We start from the raw sequence: 17,211 nt of genomic DNA, 5'->3' as shown, positions 1-17,211 counted from the left end.
ACCCGTAGACCCGGACCAGACCCGGCCCAATTATGTCGAGTTTCGGTTTTCCCCGTCGAGTTCGGGTTTTTTTGCCATCCCTAAATTGGTGCGTTATATGAATTGTATTATATAGACGATTGATTGATTCGTTTGTTCATTATTATAATTATATAGTTAGGGGTATAATAGTAGTTTTTATTGTTTAATTCATTTATTCAGTTCAAAATCAAACAACATTATTTATTCGTCCACTTATTACTAGTTACTAAATATATCATTCTATATACTTAACATCTATATCACTTATCTAACTTACCAAATAGCTTTTGCTTTATCGGTATTAAGAAAATTCACCAACTTTAAGGTTGGAAGTTCGAGCTATGTGGTGCACAAAAAAATGAGTGTGTATTTGAAGTTCCAAAAAGGAAAAACAAATTTATAGGTAAATTATTGATGCGAATAAGAGATGAGGGACTCATATTGTAACTTTCTAATGTTTCTTTAAAGTCCGAAACCCTAACTTCATTGCAGTCACTTGTATCCTTTCGGCCTTTCCTCACCAACTGCAATCGCCGCTGCCCTTTACGGTTACAGGTAAATCCTATTTTTTTTTTTTTTTTTTTTTGTAATTTGCACAATCAATCCTACATACAGCTCCAAAACATATGTAAATCGGCGTTTTCTTCTGTAATTTAATTGTTTTAACTACTGATGATTTCGAAAACAATGCTATTAGATTATCATTTGAATGTAACTGATTTATAAGCGATTAATGCTTGTTGTTTCTGTTTGTTTTTGTATGCAACTTCCTTGCGTGTATATACACATACATATATTCTTAATTTTTGTGATTATTAGTTTTGAGCTCTTTTTGGTGCTGATGCATATCAGCTATTGATACAGTAGAATTGTGATTTATTTATCTTAATTATGTGATAAACTTGGTTTGTATTTATATTTTATCTATGCTGAAAATGATGCAAGTGTTTATATGAAGAATTAGATGGTGCATCAAATTATAAAAAATTGAAAATGTTTTGTGATTATTCTGTAATTAGACTATTCAATTGTATTTGGTTTGTTTTATAATACCAAAACAGTGGCCAGTAGTATTGCTTTATTTCATTCCTGCCTTTTGAGCTTTATAGTTGAATGCGTACTTATATATGTCAGCAATTGTTTTATATTATTACTGATCTTTACTTTATGGTCACGCTCGTTTGCAGTATCTAGATTTTGTGAAGATGGTGAGGGTTAGCGTATTGAATGACGCTCTCAAGAGCATGTACAATGCCGAGAAGAGGGGGAAGAGACAGGTCATGATCAGGCCTTCTTCAAAAGTGATTATCAAGTTTCTTATGGTCATGCAAAAGCATGGTTTGTTCTCGTTTTCTTTTGAATACTTGTACCTGATTTGCAGCTTGTACAACAGTTGAAACACAAGTTATATGGTATTTGAATTGACATGCTTGTATGGTTCAACTTATGCAGGTTATATTGGTGAATTTGAGTATGTTGATGACCACAGGTCTGGAAAGATTGTTGTTGAACTGAATGGACGTTTGAACAAATGTGGCGTCATTAGTCCTCGTTTTGATGTTGGTGTGAAGGAAATTGAGCCCTGGACTGCTAGACTTCTTCCATCAAGACAGGTTAAACATTTTTTCTTTTTAAGCTGCCAAAGTTGGTGGGTCGGTTAGGAAATGAGTTTGGATTAAAACTGAAATTTGGGCTATGGTTAAAATGGGTTTGTCTGAACATGTGTTTGTAGTAAACTTTGTATTATATTTGATTATCGGAACCTTAGGGTAGAGACATGATTTTCTCTACATGTATGACGTCTAAATCACTTTTACCAACTTTATAGTTGGTTTATTATTTCATTTTGATCAATTAGAAATAAAATATCGTGTTCGTTATTAGTACATCTTTTGAAAGTATAGGGTTATTTGGTGAACATGACTTCAATATTGGTACCTTTGTCATTTTGTTTATTTCTTGAAAGTACTAATGTTGACCAACTTGTTAATAATGCAGTTTGGGTATATTGTCTTGACTACATCGGCTGGAATCATGGATCACGAGGAAGCCAGAAGAAAGAATGTGGGGGGTAAAGTGCTTGGTTTCTTTTACTAAATCTCGGAGTATTTTTATGATCTAAAGCTATTTATACGGTAGAGAGCTTGAAAGAATTATGTTTATCTTTTTGTGACTGGATAGAATTTGTTAGTATGACTGTCTTTGAATTGCTATGTCGAACACATCATTACTATCTTATGTTTATTTGAGATACCTGTTACAGCTTCACTTTTGGATGAAGTATTGTTGTTGGGTATTGAGATACCTGTTACAGCTTCACTTTTACTCTAGGGTAGAGGAAAGACTGTCTACATCTAACCTCCCCATACTCCACTTTGGTATAATTGGGTATTGTTGTTGTTGTTGTATTCTTCAATGCTAAAAAGACAATTTATTTAGTATTGACCTCCGTTAAATTTATGCACTAGACAATCATGGTATTGCAAATTTCTATCATTTACTGTTCAACAGTCATTACCATATATGCTGGTGGGATAAGGCGGTGTTACAAAATATCATCGTGTGGTTTAATTGCCATTTTTACGGTTCATTGAAGGATGTTTTGCGTGCATGGAGAATGTGTATATTTGTATTAGAGGTTTTTTGATGTTTTGCGTGTATAGAGCATATGCGTATTATAGGTTATTTGTGCAGTGTGTGTAAATATGTATTAGACTGCTCTTTACGGGGCTTCATTTTTCCAAGCCTATGACGTGAACACAAAAAAAGAAAAACCACCCCCCTTACGGGCGTGCTTTTTGGGGGGCGTCGGGCTGGTTTCTAACGCTAAAAATGATGTGGTTGTTTATTATTTATTATAATTTTATAATTTCACTCAATTATCAATCATAATTTATCACATCTCAAAACCTTCTAACACCACTTTCCACAACCTTCAACTTAACAACCCATAAAAAATGACCTTGCTATGTAATGGACTAGGGATGGCAATGGATCGGGTGATGCCGTATCCATATTCATATCCATTTAGTTTTTGTTCATCCATATCCATATTCATTTAGTTTTTGTTCATCCATATCCATATCCACTGGATGAAACGGGTTAATGGATATCCACTGGATATCAAAAAAGATGTTACGAAGTATAATATTTCCTAATATGTGATGAAAACAAATACGTAGTAAAGGAAAATATACATATAATATGACATAATCAAAATATATCCATTACAATGTGTAATCTTTGTCGAAGATAGAACACATTTGTTGAATCTACTATTAAACATAGATAATGAAAAATTATATATGTAATTTCTCCGTTAATTTTGTTAGATATACGTGTTTTATTGTAATATATCACAGTTAATTCAATATAGTGTTGAATGCTAAATATAAATTTAACGGTAAATGCATTAGTAATAGTAAATATGTAAGCATATATTTAGATTTATGTATTTGTATATGTATTTCGGGTGTTAATGGATATATCCATCGATGAAACTTTTCATCCATGTCAATATCCATATCCATTTAGGTTCATCCATATCCGTATCCATATCCATTTAAGTTCATCCGTATCCATCACGAAGCGGGTGGATCGGATGGATATCCGCTGGATCGGATGACCATTGCCATCCCTAATACTCATGGTCATTTAATCCAAACTCGCCAAAAATGACCTCTGCGTCAGTCATTGTAACGATGCCCATCAGTTTTGTGATCACCTCGCCATTCATTTGTGATTGCGGTGATGTTGTTGGCACCACCTTGTGTTGGACTTGCCATTCATGACTTGTGATGGTGTTCGTGATTTCAAAGCATTTCCTATCACAAACTTGTGTGGAAGATTTGTTGAACCTTTTGTTTTGGGACTTATGCATTGTATAATTAATTAATGTAATATATTGGGTCCTCAATTTATTTGAGGAAGTGTGATGGCTGGGTGGACGTTTTTCTAAACATAGCCCTTAAGGCTATGCTTAAGACTTTAGGACATGCATCACTTATTTGTACTTTGTCAATAACCTCTCTAAATAACTACCCTACTAACTTTCACGCACCACTATTAAAGCTTCAAATAACTTCTTATGTATAGCCCTTAAGGCTAACAATAGAAAAATCGGCTTGTCTAAAACCTTGTCACCTTGTCCCAATTAATTATTATTAATATTAATTATTAATTAATATTATTAATTATTAATATTGTACTTGCATACTAACAGCCATGGAATTTTTGGTGGTTTTGATCTCCCATGACTTTCCAAACGACACCCAATAACAAAAACAAATTCTATACTTTCTCCTCCTACACTTTAATACAATTTATAAACTTACCCCTCCATTTAAAGCTATAAAATGAAAATTCAATTTTCTAATTTTAATTTAATCTAACAACCCACCTACCTTTTTAACGGGCCTTATCTTTCTATCCGTCGCAAGTTATTTTCCCCCGACTTCATTGTTAAAATCGAAATAATTTTACGAACACACCGCAACTCACGGCGATCAAAACGGATTTTTTTTTAAAAAAACTAACCATTCTTAACTTTTATACATATACACTCCTATTCGCTGCGAGCTTTTTTCACCGACATGACCATTAAACTCGAAATAATTTTACCCACACAACGCAATTAACTATACTAAAAATAGACGTTTTTTTTAAAAAAAACGCTAACCATGTGGATGTGTAAAACACCTGCTAAGTTAGACATTACCGCCCCATTTCCCCCCCAATTTCTCCCCTCAGTTCTAGCTCGACATTAGTTTCATAAAAGACATTAAAAACCTGTAGCTCATTAAGTCTATTAGGTATCGACCAACCCATATCCAAATACAATCGCAACAACGCGCGGTCCGATTTTTGCTAGTTATTATTAATAGTGGTGCAATTTTTGGTCGTTTCATGAGATGAAAACGACATCTCAAAAACAAATTTACAAACCAGCCCCTCAACTATCATCCAAACTACAATTTTTCAGGGGTAGAAACCATCAAATCATTATTCTATTAAAAAAACTTAATCAAACTTCACCAGAATTTTTACCGGACCGTATCTTCCCGCTCGTCGATCGTTAAATTTTACCGACACCTTCGTTAACCTCGGAATAATTTTATGAACACAACGCAACTAATTATACGCGAAACGGGCACCTTTTTAAAAAACGCTAAACACACCGACATCTAAAACATGGATTAACACATACTCGAAAGACCCCGTCGCAACGCACGGGCCGATCCGGATCTCGTTTATCTTCTAATGCTGTCACGTCACATTATCTTACTCAAAGATTTCGAGACTATTTTCAATTCGCCCCTCCCTTTAGACTTTTGTTACATCACACTCATCAGTTATCAGTGGTCTACGATAAAGAGAGTTTTATCAAGTCGCATCATATGTGTTTTGTTGGTTTAATTGTTAAGCAATATCCTTAAGGTGTTAAGTAACACTACATCAAAGTTACGATTTTTGATGATATTAGTAAGTTGACAATTACAGAGTACAAGTTAATAAGTTAGCAATATCCTTAAGGCGTTAAATACCAATAGTTCCAACTAGAGATATATTTTTAAGTCACGAAAAAGAAAATAAACGAATAAAATCAAAAAGTCTATTTTTCTTCAATGAGATGGAATTATAAACCATCGTGTTTCGATATATTCAAAACATCCAAACCGTGGCCACAACTGTGGCTACGATCAACGACTTTCAATTCAATTTTATAATGATAATGATACTAGATTTGGAGCCCGTGAGTTGTACAGTTAAAATTTGTGACATATAAATTAAATATAATTGTAGAATTTGTATATTTATGACTTATGAGTAGGTTTAAGTGTTATTATTTGAAAAAAAAAAAACCTTAATTACCCTCCAAAAATAGTTGTGATTTCTCGAATAATTAGTGTTGTTATATGAAAGATCAATCGTGATTAGCTCAAAACTAAATAATATTTAATAAAGTATAAAATATAATTAAATTGTATTATATATGATTAAAAAGTATACAATAAATAATAAATAATATAAATAAATATAAATATAAATATAAATATCAAATAAAATAAAATAAAAATAAAATAATAATTAAATGATAATATTATTAAATAAACGAGCGCGAGATTACGGGATTGAATATTGTTCTTGTTGTTGTAATATTATTAAATAAACGAGTCTAGCTCCGGCTTTCTTAAATTCAAACGAACCAAGCTTGAACTTTATATGTTAGGCTTAAACCGAGTCGTGTGCTCAACAAATTATAAACGAGCAAAGCTTCGAACCCGATTTAAGCTCGAGCAGGGTTCGGCTCGGTGTACCGTTACTTCTAATCATGTATGGCGTCCTTATGGTTATTTTGTTCTCCTTTATTATGCGTGCAGCAAAGTTTAAGGTGCCACTAAAAGAGTAATAATCTCTACAGTTTTGAATGAGGGATCTTTTATCAATTATTGAATATAAGTTTTAGTTATGATAATGATACTTTGAATCTCTTGGTGATTTTTCTAATTGTCTGTTACAGATATCTATTTGTATGTATTTATACTCATCTTGTAAAGCTATTATTTATTTTTGATAATCCTTTCAAATAATTCAATTCAATGGCCGCTCCACCGGCTAGGGCACGAGCTGATTATGATTACCTTATTAAGCTCCTTTTGATTGGCGATAGCGGTACGTTCTAAATTCTAATCTTCGTAATTATAATTTATAATTTATTTGATTGATTAATTGATTCATGACTAGGTTCATTCGTTTATGTGTATTGTCATTGATATTGTTAATTATTGTCTATTGAAGGGTTATATTATTGATATTGATTGTCAAAAAGTTCATCAAATTAAAATATTAGAGGTGTTATTATTGTACAGATCTCAGTTTAATTAGTGCACACACACTCACATATATACCATATTAGTAGTAATATTATGTTATTTTCTCTGTTGTTATAAAGGAGGTTCATACCTATAGAGAGAACTTATGTAGAAATAGAGGTCAATATATGAATGGAAATAATTTGATTTCTTTGTTTTTATGTGATTAGAATGAAAAAAATTATCCAAGTGCAGTTTTTTTACTTCCATTGACTATATAGTTTTGACTTTTGCGTTAGGAAATTGTTACAATTAGTTTTAGTTCCAAATTTATACTGCCTTTGCTGTTGATATCCCATCCTCTTGAGTCATGTTTTCTTCTATTGGGGCCATTTCAGATGGTGTCTGATTGTAATACAATAAGATATGCGTAACTGTAAATTGAGGCTTTTGAATATTGAGTGTTTCTATTCAAGGTTAAGCACACTGATATCGAGTTTCCGTATGTTTAGACAGTCAAAATTTCGTTTATGACATACCCTTGCATACACGTTTATTATACAAATCCAACTTTTCTATTTTATATGGTACCATTTTCCTGCATTCGATACCACATAAATACATAATCCCTTTTTGAGCATTAACATGTTAGCAAGGAGTCAGGAATAGAAAAATGTGATACTGTGATTCTGCAACTTCTTGTTAACATTATTCTTTAGTTCTGCTGCAACAAACTTTTAATTTTTGTTATATGTGTGTTATCATGTGGGTTGTCTATTATAAAATGATGGTTCCAGGCTTCATATCATGCCTATCTATGATTTACCTTCAAATGATAGTTTTGTCCTTTTTTTTCTTCCTTGCAGGTGTGGGAAAAAGTTGCCTTCTTTTGCGTTTCTCTGATGGTTCCTTCACTACCAGTTTTATCACTACCATAGGGTGAGTTGATCTATCCTAGTCCTAGTCTACATGAAAATATGAATTTTTACAACGGAATTTAACATATTTGACCTCGTGTGACTTACAGTATTGATTTTAAGATAAGAACCATTGAACTTGATGGCAAACGGATCAAACTCCAAATTTGGGACACGGCTGGTCAGGAGCGATTCCGGACAATTACAACTGGTATGTTCCAGTTTCTATTCTTGTAGATAATTTCATTATGCATTATATACCATATGAATGCTTACTTTTTTGCATAATAATCCCTTTATTCGCTTTAAAATAATATGTAATTTACATAATATTAATATTTCTTCTCCAAATTATTCCAGCTTACTATAGGGGAGCTATGGGAATTTTATTGGTGTACGATGTTACAGATGAATCATCTTTCAACAGTGAGATTTCCGTCTCTTTTTTTCGATAGTTTTTTTTTCCCCCTTTATTTCCATGTTTTCCTTATGTTGGATATCAATTATCATTGCTATATATCCACCTATTGTTGCCAGACATAAGAAACTGGATTCGCAACATCGAACAACATGCCTCTGACAATGTTAACAAAATCCTTGTTGGAAATAAGGCTGATATGGATGAAAGCAAGAGGGTATTTTTTTCCTTCCATTTTTCATATTTAAGCTTTTGATTTCAATATTAAAATCAGAGTTTTCCTAGCATAAATCTGACACTGTCACAATATATTGTAGGCTGTGCCTACCTCAAAGGGCCAAGCATTAGCTGATGAGTATGGCATTAAGTTTTTTGAAACTGTAAGTGGATCGGTTATGTACGCTGCTTTGTATTTCTAACAAAAAAGGTGGCAAAGTGAGCGGGTTTGATAATGGGTGACTATTTTTTACTGTAAGAAACGCGTAAGTTAGGGTTGGTTTACAATGCTTTCTTCCGAAGATTGAGATCCTTATATAATTAGTGTGTCAAATACGATTGTATTTTTGTGAAAGCAAAGAACTATATTAACATATTAATATACAGTATATTTTAATTTTATCTAAATGGTTGTTTATAAGTAAATGGGTAGAAATTGCCACCACTACAAATTACTTTTTCAAAATGAAGTAAAGAGATTTTTCTGGTAAACGTGTTATGTTTACGTACATTAGATGAACATAATTTTGTTTTCACAGAGTGCAAAGACGAACCTAAACGTGGAACAAGTTTTCTTTTCGGTAGCAACAGATATTAAGCAACGGCTTGCAGAATCGGACTCCAAGGCTGAGGTATTTTTTACAATTTACTTCAATAAATCATTATATGAACAAGAAAAGGGCATAAGTTGGACCAACACTTTAAGATAAAAGGGCATATTTGTTGCATTTATGTTGGAATTAATGATTATTATATGTAACCAAAGTTCTCTCTTTTAGATTTATACGTTTTTGTATTGACAAGATTTTGGTTATCTTTACAGCCATCAACTATTAAGATTAATCAACCAGATGGCAGAGGTGCAAATGGTGGAGATGCACAAAAATCAGCTTGCTGCGGTTCTTAAACAGCCATAGAATGCTTCAAAGGTGCTGCTCTGCATGTGGTTCGCTATTGTTAACGATACAGATACAGCATGGGTGGTAATATACCAAATGCTATGACAGTATGATGATGGGCTGCTTGACTTATTAGTAATTTATTTTTATTTTCAAATTATGGGTTAGGTTAAACATCATAGGTTTTAATCATTTGTTTTTTAGCTGTATCACATCTGTTTTAAGAGGACAAATTTTCGTTTGGCGTTTTGTATTTCTTTACCATATCCAATAGAGCCCATAGAAGTAAGCTTGTAGGGAACTTTGAAGATGATAACTTGTTCAATAAGCATGGAGTTATGTTGCTTTCTTCATTGAAATCTTGTAGCCATTGCATTTAACCTGTTCGTGACCTTCGAAGAGCTTCAACGTTAAAAACGAATATAAGTAACATAAGATTGCGATCTTGTGATTAAGGGATGAACGAATATCTTAATTAGAGGTGGCAATTTTGACCCATAAAGCCCTAAGTAAATGCATTGAAACTGGCATCCTTTTGCAACGTTAATCAGGCCACATGTTTTTGCTGCATTTGATATTTGATGATAATCTACTCTTTGTAAAACTAATTTACCTTTCCAGCTGCAAAACGCTTTCTGATTGATTGCGGAAGCAGTTACAGTCTGAATCACCTCAAATAAACTCTTGGGGGTGGCCCTCAACTCTTGAACTATCTTTTTTTTTTTTGTGGCAAATAACTCTTGAACTGTCTGATATATATAGTCCCCCCCACTTTTAATGTATATGTGATTGTTTGGGTGCTTTGTTTTGCAACCAGCGTCCAGCACGATGCTTAAACTTGTAAGCATTCTGTGTCTATGCAAAAAAAAAAATGCACACGATCGCTTGCAAATGCAACCTTTAGCTCACCCAGGTTAGGTGCGAAAGAGTCCTTTGGTTTCCCCTTATGGGAATCGCATTGTACGAAGGCAAACCTATGCGAAGTCAATAAAAACCGGTCACTCATTATGATCCTCGATAACATATTGGTTCGCACATGGTTCATTTGCGAACTAACGCCAAGGAAGGGTGTAAATTGACAAAAAGAAAATATCAAAAATGTATCTTGATATAACCATTTTTAACAAAATGTATTAATTAATTTCTCTTAATTTATTTATTTTTTTGAACAAAAAAAAAGAATAAACAAAAACTTTTATAACTACGGAGCTTTCATGAAAAATGAAAGCCAACAGGAAAAAAACAAAGGCACAAACACCTCAACATGCAAGTCTCTCATCTAGAGGGCTACAACGAAACCCCAAGACTACAACTATGAAACAACCCTCAAACTATCTAGAAGCGAGTATTACCAAACCAAGCAAACATACAACGACAACAACAAACAACCTAAATAATAAACCAAAACCAACAAACAAGCCACCAAAAACATAAAATTAGAAAAAGGACCGCAGAGATCATCCAAACATACAAACACAACTAACACTAATTTTCATAAAAGCCCGTTGCAACCACCTTTCGAGGAAAGGCAGGGCACACATCGCTTTCTTCTTCAATCTCTCGTCTGGATAGAAACTGCATTTGAAGCCTTCATGCTCTTCGTACATGGTTTAAGGAGTTTTCCTTCAACTTGCTCGAAATGAACCACTTTACCCATTCTGAACATGGAGGAGTAAACATTCGCGCTCGAGGGACTTGATTATAAGAGTTTTTACCTTCTATGGGGAAGCCAATGTTCTCATTGAGCGTTTCCTCGCTTACTAAAAAAAACAAATAAATATAAATATAAATAAATATAATATATAAAAATAAAAATTTATAATAAAAATAAAAACCAGCAATAAGTAAAAACAAAATTTACAAACCAAACACACACGGCAACTCTCACCCAAATTTAGTACTCACTTCGATTTTGTAACCGATGATCACTCCATTCTTATAAACCCTCACAAAACCAAAACACACTTGAACTCTTACAAATCACAAATTCTAAAAATTAAAAAAATGGATGCAGAATTACTCGAGTTACAGCGTCAATTTGAATCCGCACAACAAGCTAAATCAAGCATTCGTTTATCAGAACGTAACGTCGTTGAATTGATTCAAAAGCTTCAACTTCTTCATATCATTGATTTCGATCTTCTTCACACTGTTTCCGGCAAAGAATACATCACTCCTGTACGTACATATTCTATATCTCTATCTAATTGCTGTTCACCTGCTTTAATTTATTGTAATTGTCTACTTTTTATGTGTTGTAGGATCAATTACGGATTGAAATTGTGTCACAGATTAAGAAATTAGGTCGTGTTTCGTTGATTGATGTGGCTGATAGTGTTGGTGTTGATTTATATCATGTGGAGAAACAAGCTCAAGTTGTTGTTGCTAATGATCCTCAGTTGATGTTGATTAATGGTGAAATAATATCTGATTTGTATTGGAATAATATTTGTGAAGAGATTAATGATCGGCTTCAGGAATGTAGTCAGATTGCTCTTGCTGAGATTGCTGCTCAATATCAAGTTGGTTCTGAGTTGCTCGTTTCGGTTTTGGAGCCCCGAATTGGCTCCATGGTAATGCCTTATAGTTTAGATTTATTTAAGTTAGCTATTAAATGAGTATTTATCACATCGTTGGATCCCGTTCGATAACTTTTGAATATAATGTTATATGTGATGTAGATAAAAGGAAGACTTGAAGGTGGACAGTTATACACACCGGCGTATGTTGCGCGCGTTAATGCAATGGTGCGTGGAGCTGCTAGAGGCATTACTGTACCTATGAACTTGTCAGCATTGTGGGGCTCATTGCAAGTATTACTTCAAGAAATGGATGGTGCGAGCGGTGTGGCTGTTGAAGGTTCGTTTTTCCAATCAATGTTTAATGGATTGGTGAAGGATGGGCAAGTTCTTGGATCAGTTCGTGCTGGTGTTCATTGGACGCCTAGTGTAAGTGACTTAACAAATGCTATCTAAAATCTTGGATTTGGAGGTTATCTTAAACTTCTTTCATTTTTTTTTTATTAGTTATTATTTTGTAATCTGATTAGTTATTACATCATGCAGGTGTTTGCCATTGCTCAAAAAGAATGTGTGGATTCTTTTTATTCGCAGGTATGAAATTGTATCTAATAATCCTATGATTGCCTTTTCTGTCACCAACTCTACTAAGGCCACTTCACAATGTTTAGACGATCGTAATAGAGAAATTAGTAGATCGTTCAATTAATTTCTGACAGTAGGCATTCTTTATTCTGCCAGGAAAATTAAGTGTGTGAATTTTCTCCACATTATAATTTTGATGAGATAAAGTGTAAACTGAATTTGGACTAGTTATACTTTTGTTAATAGTCTAAGCTATGAATCTGAGTGAGTAGAATGATTTATGTATCAAACTCACAAATATCAGACTGATAGAGACCGGGGATTGGGGCTCAAAGGCCGCTAAGTAATAAGTCCAAGAGTTCAAGATAAGATCAAATACTTTCAAGATATATATGAATAATAGATGGCTTAATTTCCTTATAGGATTATAAGTCCTAATGTAAGTCTTGAGGGTCTTTCTAAATATAGAGATCCCTAGACCCACAGTCTCATCTAAAGTAGCGAAGGACGGATATTCAATTATATTAGTTGGAATTTTGTTTTATACAGCAGAATTACATGACCCCGCTTTTACTTATTTTCAGTGATATATTGCCAACTAAACTATTTTCTGTTACAGAACTCTGTTGTCAGCTATGACGCCCTGCATAAACTTGGAATTACGCAACCCATTCAGTTTCTGCAGGTATTGTAATTTTAAATTTGTACTCCGTATTATATTTTATTTGATTGTACGAAAGCTTCTGGTGATAATCATCTAATCAATGTTTTGGTCATGCATGTGAGTTTAGTCTAGGTATCCTGAAGGTATATCCTTGGTTAATTTATTTGTTCACCCATCAACTGTTGAAATGCTGGATGCAGCCGTGGAGGATGCCATAGATCGTGGTAGCTGGTAAGGAGTGCTATCTTCTGAATTTATTACTATAAATAGATTATATACGTTAGGAATTTTGTGAAAATTGTTTGCCATCTTTCAAGTACTGCTTTAAATAAATTATATACGTTAGGAATTTTGTCCAATCTGTCCTGATATAAGTTATTCTTCTCTGTCCCCTGCAGGATCGATTCACTTTCAGTTTTACCAACATCTTTTGTTTCCCAGGATGCACATAAGTTGTTGTCTCTTTGTCCATCAGTACAAACGGCACTGAAGGTTACATCTCTCATAAGTTTCCACTTTCGTTCATAAGCTTGATGCGATCTCCGGCATTTTTACTTAGTTATTAGTCATTATGTTTCTTGTTTAGGCTAATAAAGCACTTATTTTGGGGGAATCATATGTTTTCAGCACCGATTTTGTCAAGGTACTTTCTATTTCACAAGAGTTATGTTTACGTTAGAAACTTTCTAGTAAAGTACCTGTTGAGTTGTTATTCCAGGATCTTTATGATCGCATGGAGAAAGATTTAGATACCATTAGTATGTCTGGGCCATCTAGCGATGAAGTTCGTGTCAACAAAGTTGCTAAATCGGGACAAGAAACAAGTGGTACGTCTGATTTTAACGATACTAGTAGTGAAAGTGGGTCCAACAAGCCAGGAGCTGATAAAGGATCAAAGAAAAAAAGAGGGAAAGGAAACACAAATACTAAAACAGGCGCAGTTGATAATAGTTCAGAAAATCAAGAACCTGTTTCAACTAAATCAAAAAAGAACCAGAGAAAAGGAAAGGGTACATCCTCATCTGTCGTGTCCGACCCAAAATCAAATAAATCAAAAGAAGAAAGTCCTGGTTTGTTTTCAGAAAAAGAGTTATGCCGAAGGATAACTGAATTTTTTCCAGACTTTGAAGATCAGGGTGAGTTTATAGTTATAATATTTAACCTCCTTATGTATGTGTTTATCACTAAAATGTGTGGATATCGTAGGCATTGATCCCGAGACGGTTCTTGCACCCTTAGCTAGTCATTTACGACCCATGCTGATCAATGCATGGAATGAGAGAAAAAAGGCTGTATTCACAGATAATTCACAGAAAATTAAGCACATTATTGATAATTTGCAAAAGAAACTCGATGAGGTAATCAGTTTGTTCTTGTTCCATTAGATCAATTTAGGAATAATAGTCCGTTGTTATCTAATGTCTTTTAAATTCTTTATTTGCAGGCTTCATTGAATCTGCAGTTATATGAGAAAGGTTTGGATTTGTTTGACGATAACCCATCAACCTCGGTACTTAATTATTCTAAATCTAGGCACATTATAAGATGAAAAAGGTTTATGCTTTTTATGGATAAAACACATGCATTTTGATACTGCAGGTTCTTTTGCACCGACACTTGCTAAAAACCACAGCTACTCCTTTGGCGGACATGCTTTTATCAACTTTGGTAACGTATACAAATCTTTAAATCTTATTAATATTCTTGTATCATCTTATAGTCATATGACCTAACTTTTTTGGCATAATTATGGTCCTCACGTAGGATACGCTTCATAAGTTGAAAAATGGTATCGATGTTCAAGACGTCAATAATCCAGCAACTATTTCACTTAGCCCTGGAGATCGAATGGCACTGGTATGAGGTTTTTTTCTTTTTTACGTTGTGTGTGTTTTATTTCTTCTTAATTTAGTTGTTATTACATTAATAGGTTAAGAATTTCGATGGACCTTTATCTGTAAAGGCTAATGCACTTGTTGAAGCTTTAGAAGGAAAGGTATGTGCTTTTTCAGCAACACTGCTCATAACATCTGTCGGTGGTAGTGAAACTTATAAACTATTGTAAAAATAAAATAATAAAAAATTGTATTTTTCAAACAGATAATCTGATGTTTTATTCGATATATTTTTTTTTACTGTTGCAGCGAGTTGAAGGATTTACGACTGCACTAAGAGCATTTGCAGATGAATGGTAAGAAATGTTCAAATCTTTAGTCTATATTTTGGTCTTCTCTAAATATCATTTCTAACTAATAATCAAACTGGACAATAAAAAACAATCTTCATTTTTTTATATCTGTAGTGGCTTGACTATGAAAAAGCTTGACAAGAAATTGGAAAGAACTCTTCTTCATTCATATCGCAAGGTATCTCTTCTTTGAATTTCAATTGTTGAATAATCATTTTAATGTTTTTATTTAGAAAATTTCACATGCCACATATTTAAAATGATTTTCAGGATTTATCTGCTCAAGTTTCTGCTGAAACCGATCCGGTCGCTATCCTACCTAAAGTTGTTTCTCTACTTTATGTACAGGTTTGAACAACTTATACCCCATTCGTACTTCTTTAATACTTTCAACTGCATAAACATTGAGGAATTACATTCTGATTATGTTATTTTTATTAATCACGTTATATTTACAGTATTACGGGAGGGCTCTTCAAGCACCTGGGAGGACCATTTCAGTTGCAATATCTAAATTAAAGGTAAGCTTGTGGGGTCATCTTGAAATCTTATTAACATATGAACATCATCACTAAGGTTATGATATATCAGCATTCATGTATGATGTATCAAATAGCACCAAACAAAAACAACTTGAACTCCTTAAATCTTCAGTCTTTGATTAAAATTAGTGGCTTGGTTTGTGTTTTTATGGGTTTCGTTGTTCAAAGTTTAAAACCTTGATAAACCATGATGTCACTGTGACAGGATAAATTAGATGAGTCAGCATACAAAATCCTAGAGGAGTACCATGCCGCAACAGTGACTCTTTTGACACTTATATCAGCAGCAACAGGCGATGTAAGTCCATCATGTATATTGGTTGGTTTAATCATGTTGTTGATTTTAATGTTTAGACGCCCAAAAAAAGTTGTAAATTTTTTTAGGCGTCTAAAAAACAGTGAGAAATTGTGGACGCCTAAAATACCCCTTAATATAACAAAACAAGAAATTGTGGACCACCGAACTCGGAATCACTTGGCGTGTACTCGGTCAAAATTGGTCAAACTCAGTCAAAATTCTGTGAAACTCGGCCAAACCTCGGGACTACTCGGAAAATCGGTCAAAATCAGTCAATACTTGGTCAAAGTCGGTAAAAGTCAAACTTGGTCAACATCTTAGTACTGACCGAGTTTCTGAGTACTTCTAAAAAATCCTAGCCGAGTACTCTCCGAGTAGTGTTTTTCGCAACCTTGATCAATATTTTGTTTGTTTCATTAATATATTGACGTACGTGTATGCTTATGCTTTTGATACTTTAGGAAGAAGATTGTACATCTGACAGAACTTTAAGCAAAAAGGAGCTTCTCGAGAGGTTGATGCCCGCATTAAAAGGCTTAGTCGCTCGTCCTTCACAGTAGCTTCTTCATGCATGTAACAGAGTCCTAAATATATGATAGAAAAAAGCAGTGCTGTTGATTTTGGATGTCTTAGTTCTTGGACAGCTGGATATGTAGAAAGTATTGTTAATTTGAAATCTTTTGTAGTCTTGTAGACTTGATGATGAACTAACTGTGTTATGATAAGAAAGCTTCAGTTTTTGTCTGGTGAAATTACTTAATTTGCAATTAAATTGATAAGCAAAAGGGTGAAGAATGTAACCAAGCTGGTGTCATGAGAGGAATTTTTATTATTATTAATAAAGGTTACGCTTCTAGAAAATAAAAACAGCTTTCAATGGTGGTGTTTATTGTAGTTCATTTGATGTGGTTCATGTTTGGCGTGGTTTGTTGGTACAATAGTAAATGGTTGATTGTTTGTTGGGTTTTTGTTCCCGATTCCCTTGATCTCCTATCCCGCGTTGATTCGTGTTTAGTTTCCTTCCTTTGCGATTCGCCTTGTGCCGATGCTCTTCCTTGATCCGGGTTTAGCGACGAGATGATGTGATTTTTTTTGGCTCATCAGTTTAAAGAATGCTTTTCAATATCCATTA

At 33.7% G+C, this 17,211-nt stretch overlaps 3 protein-coding genes across 3 annotated transcripts; all 3 read left to right on the top strand.

The window, feature by feature from the left end:
• Positions 1-518: 518 nt before the first annotated feature.
• On the top strand, positions 519-2,301 carry LOC139872482 (small ribosomal subunit protein uS8). Its single transcript, XM_071860367.1, has 4 exons — positions 519-576; positions 1,209-1,359; positions 1,474-1,634; positions 2,020-2,301. The coding sequence occupies exons 2-4, from the start codon at positions 1,227-1,229 to the stop codon at positions 2,116-2,118; spliced, it is 393 nt and encodes a 130-aa protein (XP_071716468.1). The 5' UTR covers positions 519-576; positions 1,209-1,226; the 3' UTR covers positions 2,119-2,301.
• A 4,088-nt stretch (positions 2,302-6,389) lies between these two features.
• LOC139873625 (ras-related protein RABE1c-like) lies at positions 6,390-9,613 on the top strand. The gene is made up of 8 exons (XM_071861565.1): positions 6,390-6,693; positions 7,700-7,772; positions 7,861-7,961; positions 8,111-8,176; positions 8,288-8,385; positions 8,486-8,548; positions 8,924-9,016; positions 9,208-9,613. Exons 1-8 carry the CDS (start codon positions 6,621-6,623, stop codon positions 9,289-9,291), a joined length of 651 nt encoding a protein of 216 aa, XP_071717666.1. The 5' UTR covers positions 6,390-6,620; the 3' UTR covers positions 9,292-9,613.
• Positions 9,614-11,179: 1,566 nt separating this feature from the next.
• Positions 11,180-16,893, top strand: LOC139871689 (E3 UFM1-protein ligase 1 homolog). Its single transcript, XM_071859417.1, has 20 exons — positions 11,180-11,461; positions 11,545-11,856; positions 11,965-12,231; positions 12,349-12,396; positions 13,007-13,072; positions 13,179-13,282; positions 13,450-13,543; positions 13,638-13,694; positions 13,770-14,187; positions 14,258-14,409; positions 14,496-14,561; positions 14,651-14,719; positions 14,816-14,908; positions 14,982-15,047; positions 15,196-15,242; positions 15,354-15,417; positions 15,510-15,587; positions 15,698-15,760; positions 15,987-16,079; positions 16,541-16,893. The coding sequence occupies exons 1-20, from the start codon at positions 11,288-11,290 to the stop codon at positions 16,637-16,639; spliced, it is 2,430 nt and encodes an 809-aa protein (XP_071715518.1). The 5' UTR covers positions 11,180-11,287; the 3' UTR covers positions 16,640-16,893.
• Positions 16,894-17,211: the final 318 nt, after the last annotated feature.

The sequence above is a fragment of the Rutidosis leptorrhynchoides genome, chromosome 10 (genome assembly GCF_046630445.1).
Source record: "Rutidosis leptorrhynchoides isolate AG116_Rl617_1_P2 chromosome 10, CSIRO_AGI_Rlap_v1, whole genome shotgun sequence".
NCBI classification, from domain to species: Eukaryota; Viridiplantae; Streptophyta; class Magnoliopsida; order Asterales; family Asteraceae; genus Rutidosis; species Rutidosis leptorrhynchoides.
The sequence above is the reverse complement of the archived record's forward strand: the minus strand, read 5'-3'. Positions and strand labels throughout refer to the sequence as shown.